General features: G+C 57.6%; 2 protein-coding genes across 2 annotated transcripts; both read left to right on the top strand.

The window, feature by feature from the left end:
* Positions 1-4,332: 4,332 nt before the first annotated feature.
* On the top strand, positions 4,333-5,496 carry LOC311440081 (uncharacterized protein). Its single transcript, XM_084526532.1, has 3 exons — positions 4,333-4,759; positions 4,932-5,079; positions 5,212-5,496. The coding sequence occupies exons 1-3, from the start codon at positions 4,497-4,499 to the stop codon at positions 5,476-5,478; spliced, it is 678 nt and encodes a 225-aa protein (XP_084382658.1). The 5' UTR covers positions 4,333-4,496; the 3' UTR covers positions 5,479-5,496.
* Positions 5,497-11,613: 6,117 nt separating this feature from the next.
* LOC311430344 (uncharacterized protein) lies at positions 11,614-12,784 on the top strand. The gene is made up of 3 exons (XM_084506895.1): positions 11,614-12,047; positions 12,220-12,367; positions 12,499-12,784. Exons 1-3 carry the CDS (start codon positions 11,785-11,787, stop codon positions 12,760-12,762), a joined length of 675 nt encoding a protein of 224 aa, XP_084363021.1. The 5' UTR covers positions 11,614-11,784; the 3' UTR covers positions 12,763-12,784.
* The last annotated feature ends 6,656 nt before the right edge of the window (positions 12,785-19,440 follow it).

Here is a 19,440-nt window from a genome sequence, read left to right on the forward strand (position 1 = left end):
GGAAGGTGCCAGATGGCGTCACTGCGGAGAGCCCTGGAGATGGCCTCAGTGTCTGGGAGCTTCCCAGCTCCCTCCTTTTTGCCCCCTACAGAAGAGCTGGGCTAACACCCTCAGCTCAGGAAAAACCCTCCACGAGGTTCCCAACTAATAGGGAAAGCCTTGAGAACCGGCTCCGGCTACATGCTGGCTTGCCTTCTCGGGCCATAGGCAACGCACAAGCGCCAGGCAGTACGGATCCCGTCCTTCTGCTGGAGCTGGGCTCTTCTGTTGTGCATATTGCCAGAGCAGCAAGGGGCCCCTGGCACACCTACACTTTCCAGGCTACCGTTGGGGTGTTTCTTCTGCTTGAGGAGGTGGGCTGTGGGGTGGCAGCTGCAGGAAGGAGCAGGCTACGAGGGCAGGACGAGGCTGCAAAGCCCACCTTGTTCAGTGTGAACTGCCTGTGCACGTGGTGGGGTATTGCATCCCCAACGTTCCCAGACCCTGGAAAGCAAATGCCCCAAATCCCCTTTCAGCCGTGCCCTGGGGACAGCAACAAGGCCGCCACGCAGGCGCCAGCTGCCAGAGGCTGCAGGAAGGTTCCAGAAGCAGCGGCAGCAGCCCGGGCAGGGGCAGCCGCGAGTGCAGGAGCTGCTCCTGGGCTCTGGGCTCAGGGGCAGACGCCTGCCCCTGCAGGGAACAAGGCCCACCCAGAGCCTGCCCAGTGGCATGGGCCTGCCCAGACATCCTGGGGGGAAGCCCTGGCCGCAACAAGTGAGCGGGGGGATGCAGAAGCCCCTCACAAATGCTGACGAAAAATAGGGCCCACAAAGTGAGAGGCAACCCTGCAAGACTTGCAGCAAAGAGGCACTGCCTCTCCAGAGAGCACGTTTCCTTCAGCACGAAGAAAAGGAAAGGCCTCTTGGCTCTAGGTACCGCCCGCCATCACTGACAGCCGTGCTGCGGACAGCCCAAGGCCTCAGCCAGCTTGTGGCACGGGGGGCAGGCAGAACTGCCAAATGGCCGCCAGGGCTGTCAGAGGAAGGGTCAGGAGCTGCCCTGTCGGGGAGCAGCTTTTCTCTCTCTCTGTGCACTCAGGGAGCATCTTTCCTGTAGGGCCACCACCGAGCTGACTAAGCTGGGACCAAAGGCCACAGCTCCCCACCTCTCCCCACAGCAGGGCCCCAGAATTGAAGAAGATGTAGCACCCTGCCAAAAACAGCCCTGCAGCCTGTGCCGTAGAAATGGAAAACCAAGTAAAGGCCTTCGTCCCCAGTGTCATTACCAATGCCATAGCCTGCAACGAGGGAGCCACGAGGAAGGCAAGGCTTTCTTCCTCAGGCAGAGGTCTGGCAAAGACGACGGCTAAAAGCCGGGAACATGGTCAATGACTGGCAGAATTGGGGGACCTGGCACACGCGGGGAGCACAGTGCCAGCAACAAGATCAGCCGGGGTCCAGACAGACATGGAGAGGAGGTGGACCACTGCTCTGCCAGGGCCTGACCCCGGGTATGTGCAGGAACAACGGCTGCCATCAGAGACCCTGCACCAGCTAGCCCAGGCTGCGTTGAGAAGCAAAAGCAACAGAGAAAGGAAAACGTCAAACCCAGGCAGGGAAGAGGCAAGGATGTGCAAAGCCTGGGCCAGGGCAGGAAAGAAAAGGGTCCTGCGGGATGGGATGAAGAGGAAGACGTTGTCATCCTCAGCTCCTGGATCAACCCCAGGTTCCCCAGCCTCTGCACAGACCCACAGGACATTCCCCAGGAAGAGGGCAGCTCATCCAGCAGCGTGGACAGGGAGGCAGCAGAAGAAGAAACAGAACACCCAACAAGCGCCTCTCCTGGCTCACTGGAGTCCACAGAAACTTCATCATCAGCTGCTCCCCTGGCAGAAGGTCCAGGGGAAGAGAGGCACAGCACGCCTCTCACTGCAACAGCAGCGGCAGAGAGCAGGCCAGCGAGTCCTCCAGCAGCCACTTTTCTGGAAGATGAGGGACACAGAGCGCCTCCCTTGACACGAGGGGCTCCAAAGTCAAAGCCATCGGCCTGTCCCAGCCCCAGTGAGCACAGCGCTGCGGTGATGGTAGAGAGCCAGGGACGTGCCCGACATGCCTCCAATGCCTGTGATGGAGATCTACATGAAACTGCCCAGATCGTCGTTTCCGCAGTCTTACGCTGTGCTGTAGCAATGAGCCAGGGAGCCCCGAGCAAGGCACCAAGTGCTCCCTCGTCCACAAGGCCAGGATGAGGCAGAGAGAATGCAGCTGCCAGCTGTGCCGCCTTTGCCAAGGCAGACAGCGACTCAGGCAGCAGCACCCAAGCAAGTGCCTGCAGCACAGTCATCATCGTCTCAAAGGGCCACTTGCAAGCTGCCCCCTCTGCAAGCAGCAGCCTCTGCATCTTCAGGGGGAGGAAGGCCAAAGGCGTCAGGCAAAGAGGCCCGCAGCCACCAAGAGCTTTTGCCACCTCTTCCCTGCATCTCTGGCAAGGAGGACAGGGCAGTGAGGGCAGAGAGGCGGGAACGTGGCCCACACAGCCCGGTGGCCCCTGACGAGGATGTGGAGTACACAGTACAATCCTTCGTCTCCACAATCATAAGAAACGCTCTACCCTGCTACGAGGGAGCCAGCAGCAAGGCAAGGCTTTCTCCCTCAAGCAGAGGTCCCAGGACCAAAGGCCCCAGAACACCACCTCTCGCAACAGCAGAGGCCCAAAACTGGAAGAGCCAGCACTTGTCCAAAAGCAGCCTTGCATCCCCAGCTGAAGAAATGGAAGACCCAGTAAAGGCCTTCGTTTCCACTACCATTAGAAATGCCCTAGCCTGGAACCAGGGAGCCATGAGGGAGGCAAGGCTTTCTCCCGCGGGCAGACCTCCAAGGAGCAAAGGACACAGAACATCACCTCAGCCCGCAACAGGGCCCCAGAATTTAAAGAAGAGCCGGCACCCTGCCCCACACAGCCCTGCAGACTCTTGCACGGCACTGCAGGACACAGCACAGTCCCGCGTGTCTGAAGTGCTGGCAAAAACGCCAAAAAGCTGGGAACGCGGCCAACGACCAGCAGCACTGCGGGACCTGGCACACACGGGGTGCAAAGTGACAGCAGCAAGAGCAGTTGAGGTGCAGACAGACATGGAGAGGAGGTGAATCACTGCTCTGCCAGGGCCTGATTCCCGGGTATGTGCAGGTAAAACGGCTGCCCGGAAAGACCCTGCACCAGCTAGCCCAGGCCAGGGTGAGAAGCAAAAACAACAGAGAGAGAAAAACGTCAAACCCAGGCAGGGGACAGGCAAGGATATGCGAAGCCTGGGCCGCAGCACGAAAGAAAGCAGTCCTGTGGGATGGGATGAAGATGAGGAGATTGTCATCCTCAACTCCTGCATCATCCCCAGGTTCCCCAGCCTCTGCACAGACCCACAGGACGTTCCCCAGAAAGAGGGCAGCTCATCCAGCAGCGTGGACAGGGAGGCAGCAGAAGAAGAAACAGAACACCCAACAAGCGCCTCTCCTGGCTCACTGCAAACCACGGACGCTGCCCCATCTGCTACTCCCCTGGAAGAAATTCCTGGGGAAGAGAGGCACAGCACGCCTCTCACTTCAACAGCACCGGCACAGAGCAGGCCAGCAAGTCCTCCAGCAGCCCCTGCTCTGGAAGATGAGGGACACAGAACGCCTCCCCTGACACGTGGGGCTCCACAAGGCCATCAGCCTGTCCCAGCCCCAGTGAGCACAGCTCTGTGGTGATGGTAGAGGCAGGGACGTGCCCGACACGCCTCCAATGCCTGTGATGAAGATCTGCTTGAAACAGTCAAGACTGTTGTTTCTGTAGTCCTACGCCGTGCTGTAGCCATGAGCCAGGGAGCCCCACGCAAGGCACCAAGTGCTCCCTCGGCCTCAGGACCCAGCGTGCCTCCTCCCACAGCAGAGCGTGCAGACTCTGCATCCTCAGTGCCTGTGACAAAGGTCTGCGTGAAACAGCCCAGAAGCACCAGCCACAACCAGCGATCGGGGGGGATGCAGAAGCCCCTCACAAATGATGGTGACAAGCAGGCCCCCACAAAGTGAGAGGCCACGGCACATAGCATGGAACCCCCAGAACTTGGAGAAAAGTGGCGCTGCTCGCTCCAGACAGCACGTTCCCTTCAGCACAAAGAACAAGAAAGGCCTCTTGGCTCTAGATGCCGCCCGACACCACTGACAGCCGTGCTGGGGACAGCCCAAGGCCTCAGCCAGCTTGTGGCACGGGCAGAAAGCAGAACTGCAAAATGGCCGCCAGGGCTGCCAGAGGGTGGGGCTGGAGCCGCCCTATCAGGGAGCAGCTTTTCTCTCTCTCTCCCTGCACTCAGGGAGCTTCCTTCCTGTAGGGCCACAACTGAGCTGAGCAACCCAGGACTGAGAATAAAATTCTCTCGTTTCTGTCCCATACAAGCCTCGAGTACATCCCACAAAGTGTGTGCGGTGATCCATTTGGGTGTGGGAAGAAAATTCTAGAATTGCCAGTTATTTCTTTCTTAAATCATGAAAAGAAATAAGAAAGAAGCAATGTACAGTCTACAGAAGAGCCTGCAGACTGTACATCCTCAGCCTCTGCCTTGGCTGGAGGCCCTGTGGGGGAGGCCAATGAAGCCCCTCTCGCTGCAGCAGCAACGCCACAAGAAGGAGGTGGAGAAGTGGCTTCTCCTTTGGCTGCAGAGCCTCTCAGGGAGGCCAGCACAGATCTCCTCCCAGGAGCAGCTGACGAAGCAGGAGCAGCAGCCACTCCCTTGGTTCCTGGGCACCAGGTAAGCACAGCACGCGTGGTGGGCACCAGGCATCCAGGGCAGCCCCAGGCAGAAGCAGTGCATTGGGTGTGCGTGCCGGGAGCTGCCCGCTGCGCTCTGTTCCCACATGCCCCGGGCACAAGGGCTGACATCCCGTTCCTCCGCTGCCCGTGCTGTTCCTCTCCCCATGCAGGTGGCCATCGAGCAGGGAGGCCAAGCGCAGTCCTCCTCCAGCACCAAAGATACGCCAGCGGATGAGCCAGCAACGTCCCAGACACAAGCGCCGTCCCAGGATCTGTTGGCCGGACCTGTTCAGCGCAGCGAGCAGCACCAAGCACAAGGTTGGCAGCACCACGCGCAGGGGGGCTGGCTGGTCCTGTGCCACCCCTTCCCAGGGAAAGGCCTTGGAGGGGGGGGACAGGCTCGCCCAGCACCCGCTCAGGCCCTAACCTACACCTCTGTGTCCTCCACAGGCATCCTTGACCTCGCACAAGCCCCGGCGCGCCAGCCACGGCCCTCCCGCACAGGAGGGCACTTCGCGCGCTGCGCAGGGCTTTCTGCTGCAGCTGCATCGCAGGACAGCGAGAGTAGCCGTACCCGGCTGCCAGTACCAGGAGGGCGCTCAGTGCTGGACGCTGGCATCACTGATAGGAACAGGACAGTGCCCCAGGAATTCAGATGCCCCACCACATCCTGCCCCCAACCTCAGCTCAGCTGCGGCTGCTTTCTGCTGTGAATAAAAGCTCAGGCAGACTTTGCCCCCCAGTGCTCCTCTCTGTGCCGTTGATCTCAGGAGAAAGAGTGGTGCAGGCCATGCCAACCTGGCACCCGGGGCCTCTCACAGTCAGAGAAGTACAGAATCATAGAATCTACCACTGAACCGTGTCCCTCGGCACCAGATCTACACGGCTTTCGAATGCCTCCGGGGATGGTGACTCAACTACTTCCCTGGGCAGCCTGTTCCAATGCTTCAGAACCCTTTCGTTGAAGACTTTTTGCCTAGTATCCACCTAAACCACCATCCCTGGAGGTATTTAAAAACGTTTAGATGTTGAGCTTAGCGATATGGTTTAGTGGAGTACTTGTTAGTATTAGGTCAGAGGTTGGACTCGATGATCTTGAGGTCTCTTCCAACCTGGACTATTTCTGTGATTCTGTGATTCTGTAAACCTCCCCTGGCCCCACTTTCTCCTCTTCTCCTACCACCTGTTGCTTGGGAGAAGGGACTGACCCCCACCGCACTAAAACCTTCTCTGAGGTCCTTGTACAGCGTGATAAGGTCTCCCCCAAGCCTCCTTTCCTCTAGGCTACATGTAATAAATGACTGAGTCCCCAGTGGGATTGCAATTAATGTTTACAATTTATTAAACGAATAGAGGCAAGCAAACAGCGCTGGGTGCGCCGGGAGTCTCTGCTCCACCAAGACGCACACCAGTCACATCAAGAGGTTGATTTTTATGCTCCTAGGCTAGTACTTATTCAATACTACTTCTAAAAAAAACAGGGTTATTATAATTAGTTTACGGAATCCGACCCTCCTACTGGAGCATGCATATCAGTCTCCGGTGGTGTCTCTGGGGGTCTCTCGTGCTGAAGGCTCATAGTCTTCCTCCCTCCTGTCCTTCTCCTTTGTCCATCTTGGCTGTATGTCAGAGACTTGTGCAGCGTCCCCTGCAAGCTTTGTCTTTTAGTCATTCTTCAGCTTTCCCCTGCTCCTTAATCTCCTGGACAGATGTCAGAGACTTGCATAGTGTCCCATGCAATAGTCATAATAGTTAGCAGTTACTCTGACACCTCCCCCCCCAGATATCAGAGACTTCAGGAAAAGCCTACAAATACATTTCCCTTGAAGCTCTCTATTGACACGAATTGCTAAAACATTCCTTTGCAAGATACAAGAACTATATACATTAACCACTCTGTTTTTCTTAGACTTGTGGTTATACAAGGGTATGTAAGACGGAAGATCATATTCATCATACCATGCGGCCCTAGCATTGTTCCATATTGACACGACTCAGATAAACACATTTCATACCTACACAATCCCTTTTGAAAATGCAAGGTTAGTGGAATTTTCCACTGCAAGAACCTGACGTGCTGTCAGCAGCCTGCAAGCTCTCCTGACGTGCTGTCAGCAGCCTGCAAGCACACAAGAGGAGGAAGTGCTGCAACAGCTGTTGCTCACCAAGCAGCTGCCCGGCAAGGAAAAGACAGTCAGTAGGACATGTGTCAGGACACTTTTCCTGCCGATGCGGCCAAATTCACCTGAGAAAGAAACAGGAAAAGTCTCTTTCTTATGTGGGACTCCAGGAAGACAGGCAAAGTTCTCCGAGAGCTGAAAAGTGGGCTTCTTTACCTGGAGGAGCTCAAAGCAAAAAACAAGAGCAGCCCCAGTTTAATAAGGAAGGAGGCACCCAGCCCAGGTACTAAGACACGCTGAAAAGCAAGAAAGGAGGAACAGTATTTAAGCATTTCTGGCACTGGAAATGCAGCACGGGGCTTCCCCAACAAAGAAGATGGGCCCTTGTGCTTTGGCCACTGCTCATGGGAAGGTGCCAGATGGCGTCACTGCGGAGAGCCCTGGAGATGGCCTCAGTGTCTGGGAGCTTCCCAGCTCCCTCCTTTTTGCCCCCTACAGAAGAGCTGGGCTAACACCCTCAGCTCAGGAAAAACCCTCCACGAGGTTCCCAACTAATAGGGAAAGCCTTGAGAACCGGCTCCGGCTACATGCTGGCTTGCCTTCTCGGGCCATAGGCAACGCACAAGCGCCAGGCAGTACGGATCCCGTCCTTCTGCTGGAGCTGGGCTCTTCTGTTGTGCATATTGCCAGAGCAGCAAGGGGCCCCTGGCACACCTACACTTTCCAGGCTACCGTTGGGGTGTTTCTTCTGCTTGAGGAGGTGGGCTGTGGGGTGGCAGCTGCAGGAAGGAGCAGGCTACGAGGGCAGGACGAGGCTGCAAAGCCCACCTTGTTCAGTGTGAACTGCCTGTGCACGTGGTGGGGTATTGCATCCCCAACGTTCCCAGACCCTGGAAAGCAAATGCCCCAAATCCCCTTTCAGCCGTGCCCTGGGGACAGCAACAAGGCCGCCACGCAGGCGCCAGCTGCCAGAGGCTGCAGGAAGGTTCCAGAAGCAGCGGCAGCAGCCCGGGCAGGGGCAGCCGCGAGTGCAGGAGCTGCTCCTGGGCTCTGGGCTCAGGGGCAGACGCCTGCCCCTGCAGGGAACAAGGCCCACCCAGAGCCTGCCCAGTGGCATGGGCCTGCCCAGACATCCTGGGGGGAAGCCCTGGCCGCAACAAGTGAGCGGGGGGATGCAGAAGCCCCTCACAAATGCTGACGAAAAATAGGGCCCACAAAGTGAGAGGCAACCCTGCAAGACTTGCAGCAAAGAGGCACTGCCTCTCCAGAGAGCACGTTTCCTTCAGCACGAAGAAAAGGAAAGGCCTCTTGGCTCTAGGTACCGCCCGCCATCACTGACAGCCGTGCTGCGGACAGCCCAAGGCCTCAGCCAGCTTGTGGCACGGGGGGCAGGCAGAACTGCCAAATGGCCGCCAGGGCTGTCAGAGGAAGGGTCAGGAGCTGCCCTGTCGGGGAGCAGCTTTTCTCTCTCTCTGTGCACTCAGGGAGCATCTTTCCTGTAGGGCCACCACCGAGCTGACTAAGCTGGGACCAAAGGCCACAGCTCCCCACCTCTCCCCACAGCAGGGCCCCAGAATTGAAGAAGATGTAGCACCCTGCCAAAAACAGCCCTGCAGCCTGTGCCGTAGAAATGGAAAACCAAGTAAAGGCCTTCGTCCCCAGTGTCATTACCAATGCCATAGCCTGCAACGAGGGAGCCACGAGGAAGGCAAGGCTTTCTTCCTCAGGCAGAGGTCTGGCAAAGACGACGGCTAAAAGCCGGGAACATGGTCAATGACTGGCAGAATTGGGGGACCTGGCACACGCGGGGAGCACAGTGCCAGCAACAAGATCAGCCGGGGTCCAGACAGACATGGAGAGGAGGTGGACCACTGCTCTGCCAGGGCCTGACCCCGGGTATGTGCAGGAACAACGGCTGCCATCAGAGACCCTGCACCAGCTAGCCCAGGCTGCGTTGAGAAGCAAAAGCAACAGAGAAAGGAAAACGTCAAACCCAGGCAGGGAAGAGGCAAGGATGTGCAAAGCCTGGGCCAGGGCAGGAAAGAAAAGGGTCCTGCGGGATGGGATGAAGAGGAAGACGTTGTCATCCTCAGCTCCTGGATCAACCCCAGGTTCCCCAGCCTCTGCACAGACCCACAGGACATTCCCCAGGAAGAGGGCAGCTCATCCAGCAGCGTGGACAGGGAGGCAGCAGAAGAAGAAACAGAACACCCAACAAGCGCCTCTCCTGGCTCACTGGAGTCCACAGAAACTTCATCATCAGCTGCTCCCCTGGCAGAAGGTCCAGGGGAAGAGAGGCACAGCACGCCTCTCACTGCAACAGCAGCGGCAGAGAGCAGGCCAGCGAGTCCTCCAGCAGCCACTTTTCTGGAAGATGAGGGACACAGAGCGCCTCCCTTGACACGAGGGGCTCCAAAGTCAAAGCCATCGGCCTGTCCCAGCCCCAGTGAGCACAGCGCTGCGGTGATGGTAGAGAGCCAGGGACGTGCCCGACATGCCTCCAATGCCTGTGATGGAGATCTACATGAAACTGCCCAGATCGTCGTTTCCGCAGTCTTACGCTGTGCTGTAGCAATGAGCCAGGGAGCCCCGAGCAAGGCACCAAGTGCTCCCTCGTCCACAAGGCCAGGATGAGGCAGAGAGAATGCAGCTGCCAGCTGTGCCGCCTTTGCCAAGGCAGACAGCGACTCAGGCAGCAGCACCCAAGCAAGTGCCTGCAGCACAGTCATCATCGTCTCAAAGGGCCACTTGCAAGCTGCCCCCTCTGCAAGCAGCAGCCTCTGCATCTTCAGGGGGAGGAAGGCCAAAGGCGTCAGGCAAAGAGGCCCGCAGCCACCAAGAGCTTTTGCCACCTCTTCCCTGCATCTCTGGCAAGGAGGACAGGGCAGTGAGGGCAGAGAGGCGGGAACGTGGCCCACACAGCCCGGTGGCCCCTGACGAGGATGTGGAGTACACAGTACAATCCTTCGTCTCCACAATCATAAGAAACGCTCTACCCTGCTACGAGGGAGCCAGCAGCAAGGCAAGGCTTTCTCCCTCAAGCAGAGGTCCCAGGACCAAAGGCCCCAGAACACCACCTCTCGCAACAGCAGAGGCCCAAAACTGGAAGAGCCAGCACTTGTCCAAAAGCAGCCTTGCATCCCCAGCTGAAGAAATGGAAGACCCAGTAAAGGCCTTCGTTTCCACTACCATTAGAAATGCCCTAGCCTGGAACCAGGGAGCCATGAGGGAGGCAAGGCTTTCTCCCGCGGGCAGACCTCCAAGGAGCAAAGGACACAGAACATCACCTCAGCCCGCAACAGGGCCCCAGAATTTAAAGAAGAGCCGGCACCCTGCCCCACACAGCCCTGCAGACTCTTGCACGGCACTGCAGGACACAGCACAGTCCCGCGTGTCTGAAGTGCTGGCAAAAACGCCAAAAAGCTGGGAACGCGGCCAACGACCAGCAGCACTGCGGGACCTGGCACACACGGGGTGCAAAGTGACAGCAGCAAGAGCAGTTGAGGTGCAGACAGACATGGAGAGGAGGTGAATCACTGCTCTGCCAGGGCCTGATTCCCGGGCATGTGCAGGTAAAACGGCTGCCCGGAAAGACCCTGCACCAGCTAGCCCAGGCCAGGGTGAGAAGCAAAAACAACAGAGAGAGAAAAACGTCAAACCCAGGCAGGGGACAGGCAAGGATATGCGAAGCCTGGGCCGCAGCACGAAAGAAAGCAGTCCTGTGGGATGGGATGAAGATGAGGAGATTGTCATCCTCAACTCCTGCATCATCCCCAGGTTCCCCAGCCTCTGCACAGACCCACAGGACGTTCCCCAGAAAGAGGGCAGCTCATCCAGCAGCGTGGACAGGGAGGCAGCAGAAGAAGAAACAGAACACCCAACAAGCGCCTCTCCTGGCTCACTGCAAACCACGGACGCTGCCCCATCTGCTACTCCCCTGGAAGAAATTCCTGGGGAAGAGAGGCACAGCACGCCTCTCACTTCAACAGCACCGGCACAGAGCAGGCCAGCAAGTCCTCCAGCAGCCCCTGCTCTGGAAGATGAGGGACACAGAACGCCTCCCCTGACACGTGGGGCTCCACAAGGCCATCAGCCTGTCCCAGCCCCAGTGAGCACAGCTCTGTGGTGATGGTAGAGGCAGGGACGTGCCCGACACGCCTCCAATGCCTGTGATGAAGATCTGCTTGAAACAGTCAAGACTGTTGTTTCTGTAGTCCCACGCCGTGCTGTAGCCATGAGCCAGGGAGCCCCACGCAAGGCACCAAGTGCTCCCTCGGCCTCAGGACCCAGCGTGCCTCCTCCCACAGCAGAGCGTGCAGACTCTGCATCCTCAGTGCCTGTGACAAAGGTCTGCGTGAAACAGCCCAGAAGCACCAGCCACAACCAGCGATCGGGGGGGATGCAGAAGCCCCTCACAAATGATGGTGACAAGCAGGCCCCCACAAAGTGAGAGGCCACGGCACATAGCATGGAACCCCCAGAACTTGGAGAAAAGTGGCGCTGCTCGCTCCAGACAGCACGTTCCCTTCAGCACAAAGAACAAGAAAGGCCTCTTGGCTCTAGATGCCGCCCGACACCACTGACAGCCGTGCTGGGGACAGCCCAAGGCCTCAGCCAGCTTGTGGCACGGGCAGAAAGCAGAACTGCAAAATGGCCGCCAGGGCTGCCAGAGGGTGGGGCTGGAGCCGCCCTATCAGGGAGCAGCTTTTCTCTCTCTCTCCCTGCACTCAGGGAGCTTCCTTCCTGTAGGGCCACAACTGAGCTGAGCAACCCAGGACTGAGAATAAAATTCTCTCGTTTCTGTCCCATACAAGCCTCGAGTACATCCCACAAAGTGTGTGCGGTGATCCATTTGGGTGTGGGAAGAAAATTCTAGAATTGCCAGTTATTTCTTTCTTAAATCATGAAAAGAAATAAGAAAGAAGCAATGTACAGTCTACAGAAGAGCCTGCAGACTGTACATCCTCAGCCTCTGCCTTGGCTGGAGGCCCTGTGGGGGAGGCCAATGAAGCCCCTCTCGCTGCAGCAGCAACGCCACAAGAAGGAGGTGGAGAAGTGGCTTCTCCTTTGGCTGCAGAGCCTCTCAGGGAGGCCAGCACAGATCTCCTCCCAGGAGCAGCTGACGAAGCAGGAGCAGCAGCCACTCCCTTGGTTCCTGGGCACCAGGTAAGCACAGCACGCGTGGTGGGCACCAGGCATCCAGGGCAGCCCCAGGCAGAAGCAGTGCATTGGGTGTGCGTGCCGGGAGCTGCCCGCTGCGCTCTGTTCCCACATGCCCCGGGCACAAGGGCTGACATCCCGTTCCTCCGCTGCCCGTGCTGTTCCTCTCCCCATGCAGGTGGCCATCGAGCAGGGAGGCCAAGCGCAGTCCTCCTCCAGCACCAAAGATACGCCAGCGGATGAGCCAGCAACGTCCCAGACACAAGCGCCGTCCCAGGATCTGTTGGCCGGACCTGTTCAGCGCAGCGAGCAGCACCAAGCACAAGGTTGGCAGCACCACGCGCAGGGGGGCTGGCTGGTCCTGTGCCACCCCTTCCCAGGGAAAGGCCTTGGAGGGGGGGACAGGCTCGCCCAGCACCCGCTCAGGCCCTAACCTACACCTCTGTGTCCTCCACAGGCATCCTTGACCTCGCACAAGCCCCGGCGCGCCAGCCACGGCCCTCCCGCATCAGGAGGGCACTTCGCGCGCTGCGCAGGGCTTTCTGCTGCAGCTGCATCGCAGGACAGCGAGAGTAGCCGTACCCGGCTGCCAGTACCAGGAGGGCGCTCAGTGCTGGACGCTGGCATCACTGATAGGAACAGGACAGTGCCCCAGGAATTCAGATGCCCCACCACATCCTGCCCCCAACCTCAGCTCAGCTGCGGCTGCTTTCTGCTGTGAATAAAAGCTCAGGCAGACTTTGCCCCCCAGTGCTCCTCTCTGTGCCGTTGATCTCAGGAGAAAGAGTGGTGCAGGCCATGCCAACCTGGCACCCGGGGCCTCTCACAGTCAGAGAAGTACAGAATCATAGAATCTACCACTGAACCGTGTCCCTCGGCACCAGATCTACACGGCTTTCGAATGCCTCCGGGGATGGTGACTCAACTACTTCCCTGGGCAGCCTGTTCCAATGCTTCAGAACCCTTTCGTTGAAGACTTTTTGCCTAGTATCCACCTAAACCACCATCCCTGGAGGTATTTAAAAACGTTTAGATGTTGAGCTTAGCGATATGGTTTAGTGGAGTACTTGTTAGTATTAGGTCAGAGGTTGGACTCGATGATCTTGAGGTCTCTTCCAACCTGGACTATTTCTGTGATTCTGTGATTCTGTAAACCTCCCCTGGCCCCACTTTCTCCTCTTCTCCTACCACCTGTTGCTTGGGAGAAGGGACTGACCCCCACCGCACTAAAACCTTCTCTGAGGTCCTTGTACAGCGTGATAAGGTCTCCCCCAAGCCTCCTTTCCTCTAGGCTACATGTAATAAATGACTGAGTCCCCAGTGGGATTGCAATTAATGTTTACAATTTATTAAACGAATAGAGGCAAGCAAACAGCGCTGGGTGCGCCGGGAGTCTCTGCTCCACCAAGACGCACACCAGTCACATCAAGAGGTTGATTTTTATGCTCCTAGGCTAGTACTTATTCAATACTACTTCTAAAAAAAACAGGGTTATTATAATTAGTTTACGGAATCCGACCCTCCTACTGGAGCATGCATATCAGTCTCCGGTGGTGTCTCTGGGGGTCTCTCGTGCTGAAGGCTCATAGTCTTCCTCCCTCCTGTCCTTCTCCTTTGTCCATCTTGGCTGTATGTCAGAGACTTGTGCAGCGTCCCCTGCAAGCTTTGTCTTTTAGTCATTCTTCAGCTTTCCCCTGCTCCTTAATCTCCTGGACAGATGTCAGAGACTTGCATAGTGTCCCATGCAATAGTCATAATAGTTAGCAGTTACTCTGACACCTCCCCCCCCAGATATCAGAGACTTCAGGAAAAGCCTACAAATACATTTCCCTTGAAGCTCTCTATTGACACGAATTGCTAAAACATTCCTTTGCAAGATACAAGAACTATATACATTAACCACTCTGTTTTTCTTAGACTTGTGGTTATACAAGGGTATGTAAGACGGAAGATCATATTCATCATACCATGCGGCCCTAGCATTGTTCCATATTGACACGACTCAGATAAACACATTTCATACCTACACAATCCCTTTTGAAAATGCAAGGTTAGTGGAATTTTCCACTGCAAGAACCTGACGTGCTGTCAGCAGCCTGCAAGCTCTCCTGACGTGCTGTCAGCAGCCTGCAAGCACACAAGAGGAGGAAGTGCTGCAACAGCTGTTGCTCACCAAGCAGCTGCCCGGCAAGGAAAAGACAGTCAGTAGGACATGTGTCAGGACACTTTTCCTGCCGATGCGGCCAAATTCACCTGAGAAAGAAACAGGAAAAGTCTCTTTCTTATGTGGGACTCCAGGAAGACAGGCAAAGTTCTCCGAGAGCTGAAAAGTGGGCTTCTTTACCTGGAGGAGCTCAAAGCAAAAAACAAGAGCAGCCCCAGTTTAATAAGGAAGGAGGCACCCAGCCCAGGTACTAAGACACGCTGAAAAGCAAGAAAGGAGGAACAGTATTTAAGCATTTCTGGCACTGGAAATGCAGCACGGGGCTTCCCCAACAAAGAAGATGGGCCCTTGTGCTTTGGCCACTGCTCATGGGAAGGTGCCAGATGGCGTCACTGCGGAGAGCCCTGGAGATGGCCTCAGTGTCTGGGAGCTTCCCAGCTCCCTCCTTTTTGCCCCCTACAGAAGAGCTGGGCTAACACCCTCAGCTCAGGAAAAACCCTCCACGAGGTTCCCAACTAATAGGGAAAGCCTTGAGAACCGGCTCCGGCTACATGCTGGCTTGCCTTCTCGGGCCATAGGCAACGCACAAGCGCCAGGCAGTACGGATCCCGTCCTTCTGCTGGAGCTGGGCTCTTCTGTTGTGCATATTGCCAGAGCAGCAAGGGGCCCCTGGCACACCTACACTTTCCAGGCTACCGTTGGGGTGTTTCTTCTGCTTGAGGAGGTGGGCTGTGGGGTGGCAGCTGCAGGAAGGAGCAGGCTACGAGGGCAGGACGAGGCTGCAAAGCCCACCTTGTTCAGTGTGAACTGCCTGTGCACGTGGTGGGGTATTGCATCCCCAACGTTCCCAGACCCTGGAAAGCAAATGCCCCAAATCCCCTTTCAGCCGTGCCCTGGGGACAGCAACAAGGCCGCCACGCAGGCGCCAGCTGCCAGAGGCTGCAGGAAGGTTCCAGAAGCAGCGGCAGCAGCCCGGGCAGGGGCAGCCGCGAGTGCAGGAGCTGCTCCTGGGCTCTGGGCTCAGGGGCAGACGCCTGCCCCTGCAGGGAACAAGGCCCACCCAGAGCCTGCCCAGTGGCATGGGCCTGCCCAGACATCCTGGGGGGAAGCCCTGGCCGCAACAAGTGAGCGGGGGGATGCAGAAGCCCCTCACAAATGCTGACGAAAAATAGGGCCCACAAAGTGAGAGGCAACCCTGCAAGACTTGCAGCAAAGAGGCACTGCCTCTCCAGAGAGCACGTTTCCTTCAGCACGAAGAAAAGGAAAGGCCTCTTGGCTCTAGGTACCGCCCGCCATCACTGACAGCCGTGCTGCGGACAGCCCAAGGCCTCAGCCAGCTTGTGGCACGGGGGGCAGGCAGAACTGCCAAATGGCCGCCAGGGCTGTCAGAGGAAGGGTCAGGAGCTGCCCTGTCGGGGAGCAGCTTTTCTCTCTCTCTGTGCACTCAGGGAGCATCTTTCCTGTAGGGCCACCACCGAGCTGACTAAGCTGGGACCAAAGGCCACAGCTCCCCACCTCTCCCCACAGCAGGGCCCCAGAATTGAAGAAGATGTAGCACCCTGCCAAAAACAGCCCTGCAGCCTGTGCCGTAGAAATGGAAAACCAAGTAAAGGCCTTCGTCCCCAGTGTCATTACCAATGCCATAGCCTGCAACGAGGGAGCCACGAGGAAGGCAAGGCTTTCTTCCTCAGGCAGAGGTCTGGCAAAGACGACGGCTAAAAGCCGGGAACATGGTCAATGACTGGCAGAATTGGGGGACCTGGCACACGCGGGGAGCACAGTGCCAGCAACAAGATCAGCCGGGGTCCAGACAGACATGGAGAGGAGGTGGACCACTGCTCTGCCAGGGCCTGACCCCGGGTATGTGCAGGAACAACGGCTGCCATCAGAGACCCTGCACCAGCTAGCCCAGGCTGCGTTGAGAAGCAAAAGCAACAGAGAAAGGAAAACGTCAAACCCAGGCAGGGAAGAGGCAAGGATGTGCAAAGCCTGGGCCAGGGCAGGAAAGAAAAGGGTCCTGCGGGATGGGATGAAGAGGAAGACGTTGTCATCCTCAGCTCCTGGATCAACCCCAGGTTCCCCAGCCTCTTCACAGACCCACAGGACATTCCCCAGGAAGAGGGCAGCTCATCCAGCAGCGTGGACAGGGAGGCAGCAGAAGAAGAAACAGAACACCCAACAAGCGCCTCTCCTGGCTCACTGGAGTCCACAGAAACTTCATCATCAGCTGCTCCCCTGGCAGAAGGTCCAGGGGAAGAGAGGCACAGCACGCCTCTCACTGCAACAGCAGCGGCAGAGAGCAGGCCAGCGAGTCCTCCAGCAGCCACTTTTCTGGAAGATGAGGGACACAGAGCGCCTCCCTTGACACGAGGGGCTCCAAAGTCAAAGCCATCGGCCTGTCCCAGCCCCAGTGAGCACAGCGCTGCGGTGATGGTAGAGAGCCAGGGACGTGCCCGACATGCCTCCAATGCCTGTGATGGAGATCTACATGAAACTGCCCAGATCGTCGTTTCCGCAGTCTTACGCTGTGCTGTAGCAATGAGCCAGGGAGCCCCGAGCAAGGCACCAAGTGCTCCCTCGTCCACAAGGCCAGGATGAGGCAGAGAGAATGCAGCTGCCAGCTGTGCCGCCTTTGCCAAGGCAGACAGCGACTCAGGCAGCAGCACCCAAGCAAGTGCCTGCAGCACAGTCATCATCGTCTCAAAGGGCCACTTGCAAGCTGCCCCCTCTGCAAGCAGCAGCCTCTGCATCTTCAGGGGGAGGAAGGCCAAAGGCGTCAGGCAAAGAGGCCCGCAGCCACCAAGAGCTTTTGCCACCTCTTCCCTGCATCTCTGGCAAGGAGGACAGGGCAGTGAGGGCAGAGAGGCGGGAACGTGGCCCACACAGCCCGGTGGCCCCTGACGAGGATGTGGAGTACACAGTACAATCCTTCGTCTCCACAATCATAAGAAACGCTCTACCCTGCTACGAGGGAGCCAGCAGCAAGGCAAGGCTTTCTCCCTCAAGCAGAGGTCCCAGGACCAAAGGCCCCAGAACACCACCTCTCGCAACAGCAGAGGCCCAAAACTGGAAGAGCCAGCACTTGTCCAAAAGCAGCCTTGCATCCCCAGCTGAAGAAATGGAAGACCCAGTAAAGGCCTTCGTTTCCACTACCATTAGAAATGCCCTAGCCTGGAACCAGGGAGCCATGAGGGAGGCAAGGCTTTCTCCCGCGGGCAGACCTCCAAGGAGCAAAGGACACAGAACATCACCTCAGCCCGCAACAGGGCCCCAGAATTTAAAGAAGAGCCGGCACCCTGCCCCACACAGCCCTGCAGACTCTTGCACGGCACTGCAGGACACAGCACAGTCCCGCGTGTCTGAAGTGCTGGCAAAAACGCCAAAAAGCTGGGAACGCGGCCAACGACCAGCAGCACTGCGGGACCTGGCACACACGGGGTGCAAAGTGACAGCAGCAAGAGCAGTTGAGGTGCAGACAGACATGGAGAGGAGGTGAATCACTGCTCTGCCAGGGCCTGATTCCCGGGCATGTGCAGGTAAAACGGCTGCCCGGAAAGACCCTGCACCAGCTAGCCCAGGCCAGGGTGAGAAGCAAAAACAACAGAGAGAGAAAAACGTCAAACCCAGGCAGGGGACAGGCAAGGATATGCGAAGCCTGGGCCGCAGCACGAAAGAAAGCAGTCCTGTGGGATGGGATGAAGATGAGGAGATTGTCATCCTCAACTCCTGCATCATCCCCAGGTTCCCCAGCCTCTGCACAGACCCACAGGACGTTCCCCAGAAAGAGGGCAGCTCATCCAGCAGCGTGGACAGGGAGGCAGCAGAAGAAGAAACAGAACACCCAACAAGCGCCTCTCCTGGCTCACTGCAAACCACGGACGCTGCCCCATCTGCTACTCCCCTGGAAGAAATTCCTGGGGAAGAGAGGCACAGCACGCCTCTCACTGCAACAGCAGCGGCAGAGAGCAGGCCAGCGAGTCCTCCAGCAGCCACTTTTCTGGAAGATGAGGGACACAGAGCGCCTCCCTTGACACGAGGGGCTCCAAAGTCAAAGCCATCGGCCTGTCCCAGCCCCAGTGAGCACAGCGCTGCGGTGATGGTAGAGAGCCAGGGACGTGCCCGACATGCCTCCAATGCCTGTGATGGAGATCTACATGAAACTGCCCAGATCGTCGTTTCCGCAGTCTTACGCTGTGCTGTAGCAATGAGCCAGGGAGCCCCGAGCAAGGCACCAAGTGCTCCCTCGTCCACAAGGCCAGGATGAGGCAGAGAGAATGCAGCTGCCAGCTGTGCCGCCTTTGCCAAGGCAGACAGCGACTCAGGCAGCAGCACCCAAGCAAGTGCCTGCAGCACAGTCATCATCGTCTCAAAGGGCCACTTGCAAGCTGCCCCCTCTGCAAGCAGCAGCCTCTGCATCTTCAGGGGGAGGAAGGCCAAAGGCGTCAGGCAAAGAGGCCCGCAGCCACCAAGAGCTTTTGCCACCTCTTCCCTGCATCTCTGGCAAGGAGGACAGGGCAGTGAGGGCAGAGAGGCGGGAACGTGGCCCACACAGCCCGGTGGCCCCTGACGAGGATGTGGAGTACACAGTACAATCCTTCGTCTCCACAATCATAAGAAACGCTCTACCCTGCTACGAGGGAGCCAGCAGCAAGGCAAGGCTTTCTCCCTCAAGCAGAGGTCCCAGGACCAAAGGCCCCAGAACACCACCTCTCGCAACAGCAGAGGCCCAAAACTGGAAGAGCCAGCACTTGTCCAAAAGCAGCCTTGCATCCCCAGCTGAAGAAATGGAAGACCCAGTAAAGGCCTTCGTTTCCACTACCATTAGAAATGCCCTAGCCTGGAACCAGGGAGCCATGAGGGAGGCAAGGCTTTCTCCCGCGGGCAGACCTCCAAGGAGCAAAGGACACAGAACATCACCTCAGCCCGCAACAGGGCCCCAGAATTTAAAGAAGAGCCGGCACCCTGCCCCACACAGCCCTGCAGACTCTTGCACGGCACTGCAGGACACAGCACAGTCCCGCGTGTCTGAAGTGCTGGCAAAAACGCCAAAAAGCTGGGAACGCGGCCAACGACCAGCAGCACTGCGGGACCTGGCACACACGGGGTGCAAAGTGACAGCAGCAAGAGCAGTTGAGGTGCAGACAGACATGGAGAGGAGGTGAATCACTGCTCTGCCAGGGCCTGATTCCCGGGCATGTGCAGGTAAAACGGCTGCCCGGAAAGACCCTGCACCAG

Source organism: Aythya ferina (assembly GCF_964211825.1).
Source record: "Aythya ferina genome assembly, chromosome: 1".
Classification (NCBI taxonomy): domain Eukaryota; kingdom Metazoa; phylum Chordata; class Aves; order Anseriformes; family Anatidae; genus Aythya; species Aythya ferina.

Bases quoted from the DNA above. Each gene is read 5' to 3' on its own strand.
- LOC311440081 (XM_084526532.1), top strand. From the start codon at position 4,497: ATGAAAAGAAATAAGAAAGAAGCAATGTACAGTCTACAGAAGAGCCTG. The intron at 4,760-4,931 runs GTAAGCACAGCA...CTCCCCATGCAG, and splicing joins CCTTGGTTCCTGGGCACCAG to GTGGCCATCGAGCAGGGAGG. The intron at 5,080-5,211 runs GTTGGCAGCACC...TGTCCTCCACAG, and splicing joins CGAGCAGCACCAAGCACAAG to GCATCCTTGACCTCGCACAA.
- LOC311430344 (XM_084506895.1), top strand. From the start codon at position 11,785: ATGAAAAGAAATAAGAAAGAAGCAATGTACAGTCTACAGAAGAGCCTG. The intron at 12,048-12,219 runs GTAAGCACAGCA...CTCCCCATGCAG, and splicing joins CCTTGGTTCCTGGGCACCAG to GTGGCCATCGAGCAGGGAGG. The intron at 12,368-12,498 runs GTTGGCAGCACC...TGTCCTCCACAG, and splicing joins CGAGCAGCACCAAGCACAAG to GCATCCTTGACCTCGCACAA.